This window comes from Polyodon spathula, chromosome 12 (assembly GCF_017654505.1).
Source record: "Polyodon spathula isolate WHYD16114869_AA chromosome 12, ASM1765450v1, whole genome shotgun sequence".
Taxonomy (NCBI): domain Eukaryota; kingdom Metazoa; phylum Chordata; class Actinopteri; order Acipenseriformes; family Polyodontidae; genus Polyodon; species Polyodon spathula.
In genome coordinates, this window is record NC_054545.1 from 115,001 (window position 1) to 121,205 (window position 6,205).

Genomic DNA, 6,205 nt, shown 5'->3' on the forward strand with positions numbered 1-6,205 from the left:
TACTATACAGTAGATAACTTTTCGATTTGATCTATTGCTTTGTACCTCCTAAGCTAAGTTTGTGTCAAACATGATTTATTTATACATATTTCAACAGACAACAATAAAACTAAAAAAAAAAAAACAATAAGCATGCACTCTTCATCATGGCTGTAAATACAAAATGAGAAATATCAAGTAAAAAGCAAATCTCCACTGTATGTACATATAACATTGTATGTGTTTGATATATGTGCAGATGTTAACTTCAATAACATGTGCTGTAGATTGTCACATGTTTCTTCACAATTGGATAAGTATTTCATATATGTAAAACTTTAAAGTAACATACTGTACATACAACGGGGCATCCCCTAGCAGGAGATAGTCAGTACTTGTGTTTCTGTGCAGTACTGTTTTGGTATAGCACACCCTGGCTATAGACTTAAATTGAATGCATTTGGTGTTCTAAGTATAGTCCCTAGTGAGCTCCTATCGAAGTCAACTACATAAGTAGGCATAATTGGCAAATTTAAACAAAACAGGCCCAAAAGCGAGTAAGCACTACAATGATAGCACTTCAAGGTCTCAGTTTACTTGCATTAGCATAGCAGAGTAAAGTAGTCCAGTTCTCTGTATATCCCAATTGATCTCCTCTGTGAAGAACTGAGCTCATCCAGTGCTGAGAAACATTCATTGTTGTGTGTGTTAACAAAAGTCTGCTGTAATATATCTATCATTTTTTATAGAGATCTGGCTATATTTGAAAGGAACTTGGCATTTTTCTTAAAATAAATAAATCCACAGTTACATAAGAACAGTGTTTACCAAAGAAACAAGCAGAATATCACATGTGAAGCTTTCAAATTGTCAAGAAACGATAAATCTCTCTCTCTCTCTCTCTCTCTCTCTCTCTCTCTCTCTCTCTCTCTCTCTCTCTCTCTCTCTCTCTCTCTCTCTATATATATATATATATATATAGAGATAGAGAGAGAGAGAGAGAGAGAGAGAGAGAGAGAGAGAGAGAGAGAGAGAGAGAGAGAGAGAGAGAGAAAGTGTATAGTGTAGTGTATATAAAATGTTATTTTCTTGGACTGTAGATCTGTTTTTGCAAGTGATGTGAAGTATGCATAAAAAGGTCAAAGAAATAAAGCTTAGTATAAAAATAAAAACAGAATTATACTGTGTGTATGAAATTCATGGAATACGGACTCCTCGTGAAAACAATTATGAAATGATTCATTGCTCTGGCTCTGCGTTATGTATATCGAACAGGCTTTCAGTCCTGAAACACTAAATAAATCACAGCTAGACGGATAAAGAATTATTACTATTACACATTTTGTTCCATGGTTTGTATCATTGCCAACTCTAAAGTAACTGCGTTGTGCACTACACTGTTTTAAAAATAGCATGTGTGCGTTTGCAACAGTATTTATATGAAATATGTGGAATATATGTATAATACTGTAGTCTTTTGGGGGTGGGTGGAAGAGGTTTATGTTAGTAGACTGATTGATGTATGTCTGATTGTTTTTAGTATATTACTTTAGATAATGTTGTTTTCAAACTGTTAGTGTATGTTGCATCTACACAACAATCAGGATGAATTTGGCACATAATTTGTTTGACCATGACTCACAAAGTCAGCACCTTTATTAGAATGAGTCATCATTTTGGCTCATAGAGTACTGTAATGTAACTAAGTAAGGTTAATACTTACCCTATCATTTGAATATTTTGGCTCGTGCCTTTACATAAATTCAACAAGAGAATGCTTGTATGCTCAAAAAGTTGGCGAAGAAGTAGACAAAAGGTATGAAAGCCTACTACCAACTTATTTGTGTAAGCCTATAGTGCTGGGAATGAATGCTGCCTGCAGCAACACCTTGAACCAGGCAGGTTTTGTGCTGGCCATTATACATTGAGGGGGGGTGGGGGAGACACCTCCAAGGGACACGGGTATTAGAGGTGCTGTCTCCTTTGTACCACAACCAATCAATGGTTCATGAGTGTAGGCCTTCAGCACAGTAGGTGTTGGCTTGACATTTTTGGATAACATTAAAGCAAAGTAGGCCCACTTTATGGCGTTTAGCCTCTTTTAAAAAATGCAATGCCCTTATTTAAATACAGAATAGATTAAAAACTATCTTCAGACTAAATGCCCCTTGGCACTGTGTATCTCTATGGAACCGCAAACCAAAATATTTTGTGTATGTATGTATGTATGTGTGTATTATTATTATTATTATTATTATTATTATTATTATTATTATTATTATTATTATTATTATTATTATCAAATTCAATATAAACAAGATATCCATATTCCTATATAGGTTAGTTCCAGTGCTAAAAAGAAATAAAAAAATAAAAACAGCTAAGTTTTAAATCTGCCTTATTTAATTTCTACAACAGCTGGCCGATATTAAAGTTGATTAATTTAAAGTTCATTAAAATATAAATAGCCTGTAGAAAACAAATACACAAACATGATTTATTGTGAATACCAGACCTTGGAACTTTTTAAACTGTCATTTTACTTTGAGACATGTTACAAAAATAATTCTTGTTTTATTATTTTGCAAAAGAAAGAAAGAAAGAGAGAAAGAAACAAAGATTCATGCTATAGTTTGCTCTTCTGGTTTGAAGTTTGGTAAGTGCTATATATTGTTTAGGCTGTGTGTTTCAACATTTCTACATAATATACACAAAAAAACTAATAGTTACATTGAATATGAAGAAAGTTTATAATATTGTACCCTATATGCTATTGACGATCGTGTTTATTGTGCAGCCTTTCCACTTAAACATGATAATACCGACTTTATTATTGTAGAAACTTATAGAAATCCATTTAGAATAAAGTGTATAGAAATGTAGCCATGACTTCTAACAGTTTTACTTTATGCACCAAAGAAGAGCGTAGGTTAGCATTGCTCGATTTTGTTGAATCGCACTGGTTTTAATTAAACAATTGTATGTATTTATTATTAGCATGCTAGCCTAAAAGAATGTTTTAGTCACATAGTATGATCTAGTTTCAAATGGTTCATTTAATAAGTGTGTGTCATACAAAAGCAAAAGGGTTAGATTGGACAGAAACTATAAGTGATTTCAAGAATGTTAAGAAAATTGTGATTATATCCAGAAGCTACTCCATCAGTCCACTACAACAACAGATGTATCATTTTATATCACCGGGAACTTTTTAAAATTTGTATAGCGTTCTGTATCTTTATGGATTTTTAAACCATGTAAAGCATTTTGAATAAGCTTAACATTCTACATGTTGTATATTTTTTTTATATAAATTGAGAAAATGAAATTACAAATAGTGTGAATCACCTATTAAGCAGACCTGTCCCAAAACATCTTACACACACATATATATTGAACTAAAGTTTGATACATTTTTTTTTTTTTTTTTTTTTAATTTTGATTAAATTGTTTCTTTATTCTGCATTAGCCCCTAATAAAATGTATGTGTGTGTTAACTACAAATTGGATGTGTAACGTTTAAGGAAAACAAATATATCCCTAAGTCATAACTTCAACAACATTTATGGGTAATTTTCAGAACTGTAAAATTTTGAAATGGTTGTTTAAAAAAAATGTGGTACTATTACAGTAAGTTACTGAGATGAGAAAGACTGAGCAGTGTGGTGAAGTAATTAACATTTTATTTCATGATTGCAGCTTTTACTGCAAGTACAAGCAACACAATTTAATATATAATAGTAACTTTAGTATTTTTTTTTTTACATTTTTACAGGCTTTACTGTAATATTTCAATACTGAAATGGTGTGCATATCATATAATTGATGATGCTCAAAGTAACCCTTAACAGAATTCCAGATTTCACAAATCAAAGGAGTAATTCACCCCAGAGAAAATACTTAAAGCAAATTGCTCTTTAACAGGTTTTAACCTGGGAAAATCTATTTATAGCACCTTAGCCTTCAGGTACTTTTTTTACTTTATGTAGCCAGTGTGCGTTTAATAAAGTTGTATTCAATTTAAATATAAATATCCATGTTAAAAACGACAACAAAAATAAACCTTACGGTATGTACTTGTGCAACACCAATGCAACACATTTGCTTACTTCAAAATCCACACACTATGTACGCTATTTACAGAATGTCTCCAGGGAAACGCAGTGGCTATGTGCAAGATAAACAGATCCATTTGTGCAAAGTCTTTAGGAAATATAATTATTTATCAGCTGTCCGAGTCCACTTCACTTTTTGCTTCATCTTCTGTTTTTTCTGTTGAAGTGTTGGAAGATTTGTTCCATTTTGGCGAGTTTTCTGGTTCTTCTGAAGAAGACCTCTTCTGTCTCCTCCACTTGGCTCTGCGATTTTTGAACCAAACCTATAACAAGACCAAAATTAGTACGGTATATGATTGGGAGCAACACATGTAGCGTATAGCGTTACCTCCACGTGTATATAGCTGCTTCTGCCGAGCATCAAACAAATGTAAGCTTGTTTATGGACATCATTACACAGTGATACACATAGAAACACATTCGGTAATATGCATTTTTTTTTATTTATTTATTTATTTTTTTAAATAGGCAAAATAACACCAAGTGTTTCAGAGTGGGAACATATATTTACCTCAACTTTTTCCTCTCTAAGGTGCACTCTCCGTGCCAGCTGTTCCCTTGTTCCAACGTCGGGGTACTTGGTTTCCTGGAACAGATTCTCTAGAGCTTCCAGCTGTTCATCGGTGAAGATGGTACGATGTCTCCTCTTCCGTCTACAGTGCAACTGGTTAAGAAGCTGAAGTTCGGTCCTAGACAATGTCCCTACATTCATATAGGGCATCATCTGATGTGGGACAGGGGACAGCAGCACCGAGCCAGCACCGTCATAACCTAAAAACCCAATGCAAAACAAATATCCATTAATCATTATGCACAGTTACATCACACTCATACACAAATAAATTCCAACAGATGAATAATGCAATACATGCTAAATAATTATACTTGACCTTTTAAGAGTAGGAAACGGTGTACTTTTTCTCCGTTGCTGTATATATCTGTATAGGTATTTTAATAACAGGTACTTTTTTGTTAACAGTGCGCAATAATGCAACACCACTTCACATTTGACGTTTTTATTTTTTTGTGTCTCGTCTATATTTCAAAGGGATATTAAAACTATGCGTACTGGTGAAGTACATTATACAATGACTGCATAAAACAATTGTCTTAAGAGATATTCCGAGTTACCTGCAGGAATGCATGGGCACTGTGCGCCAAGAGGAGGTATCGTGCCACAGCAACCGGGTCTAGCTGGTCCCTGCACGTGAAGCTGTCCATAATAATAGTTATTATATCCAAGCCTAGATCCATTTACTGTCTGGAGGTTTGAAGCAGGAGGTCCTGTGTGAGCATAAAGCCCACTATAATCGGTAGCGTACAGTGAATCCGTCAAATTAGAAAAAACGACCGGAGCATTCCGATGTAGTAAAACGGATTCCTTGCAGCCGGGTCTGCCAGCTAAAATGCTCTCTATGCTGAACATGCCAGTAGGCATCACAGAAAAAAAAAAAAAAAACCTTGAAGATAAAACAAAACTCTGTAAAAAAAAAAAAAAAAAAAAAAGTTTTTTTTTTTTTCAAATCTGGTTGTTGAGAAAGTAAACCAAACGCGTTTGAAAGCAGCAATCTTCAACAACAAGTTCAGTTTCTTGTACTGTTAAAACGGTCTCCGGGAGGATTAATCGCAACTGAGTGACTTGTTTTTGTGGTTCATCTGAACCTCTCCCCTGTTTTATACCCGACTGACGTCACTGAGTATTTAGCTTCTGCTAAAAATGCAGATGACAAGCAAAACCAATTTGGCTCTTACTGGGGGTTAGCACACAATGGTGTGAAAAACACCGATCTGTGTATTGAGCATTAATTACATTAAGTTAATCCTTTCAATTAGCAGACTTTTGTTAAAATCACCAAGCTCTAACCGATGTCTATCGTAGCAGCTAATTGTACACGCTAATCTGACTGATGCTGTTGTACGCAAAGGAGATTTGCAGTCAACACCTTTATTAACCTATCATTGCAGATGTTACCTTTGTTTAAGGTTCTTGTTTTGGCGTTTACCAGGAAGTTGCAAATATCAACCCTTTTATAGATTGCGTTGTAATATAATATATCTATACTTAATTCGTTCCTATGTAAACTAATCTTGAAATATTACACGAATACATT

At 34.1% G+C, this 6,205-nt stretch overlaps 1 protein-coding gene across 1 annotated transcript; it reads right to left on the reverse strand.

The window, feature by feature from the left end:
• Positions 1-3,739: 3,739 nt before the first annotated feature.
• LOC121324848 (homeobox protein goosecoid-like) lies at positions 3,740-5,532 on the reverse strand. The gene is made up of 3 exons (XM_041267060.1): positions 5,226-5,532; positions 4,606-4,865; positions 3,740-4,357 (listed from the first exon to the last, which is right to left on the reverse strand). The coding sequence occupies exons 1-3, from the start codon at positions 5,530-5,532 to the stop codon at positions 4,205-4,207; spliced, it is 720 nt and encodes a 239-aa protein (XP_041122994.1). The 3' UTR covers positions 3,740-4,204.
• Positions 5,533-6,205: the final 673 nt, after the last annotated feature.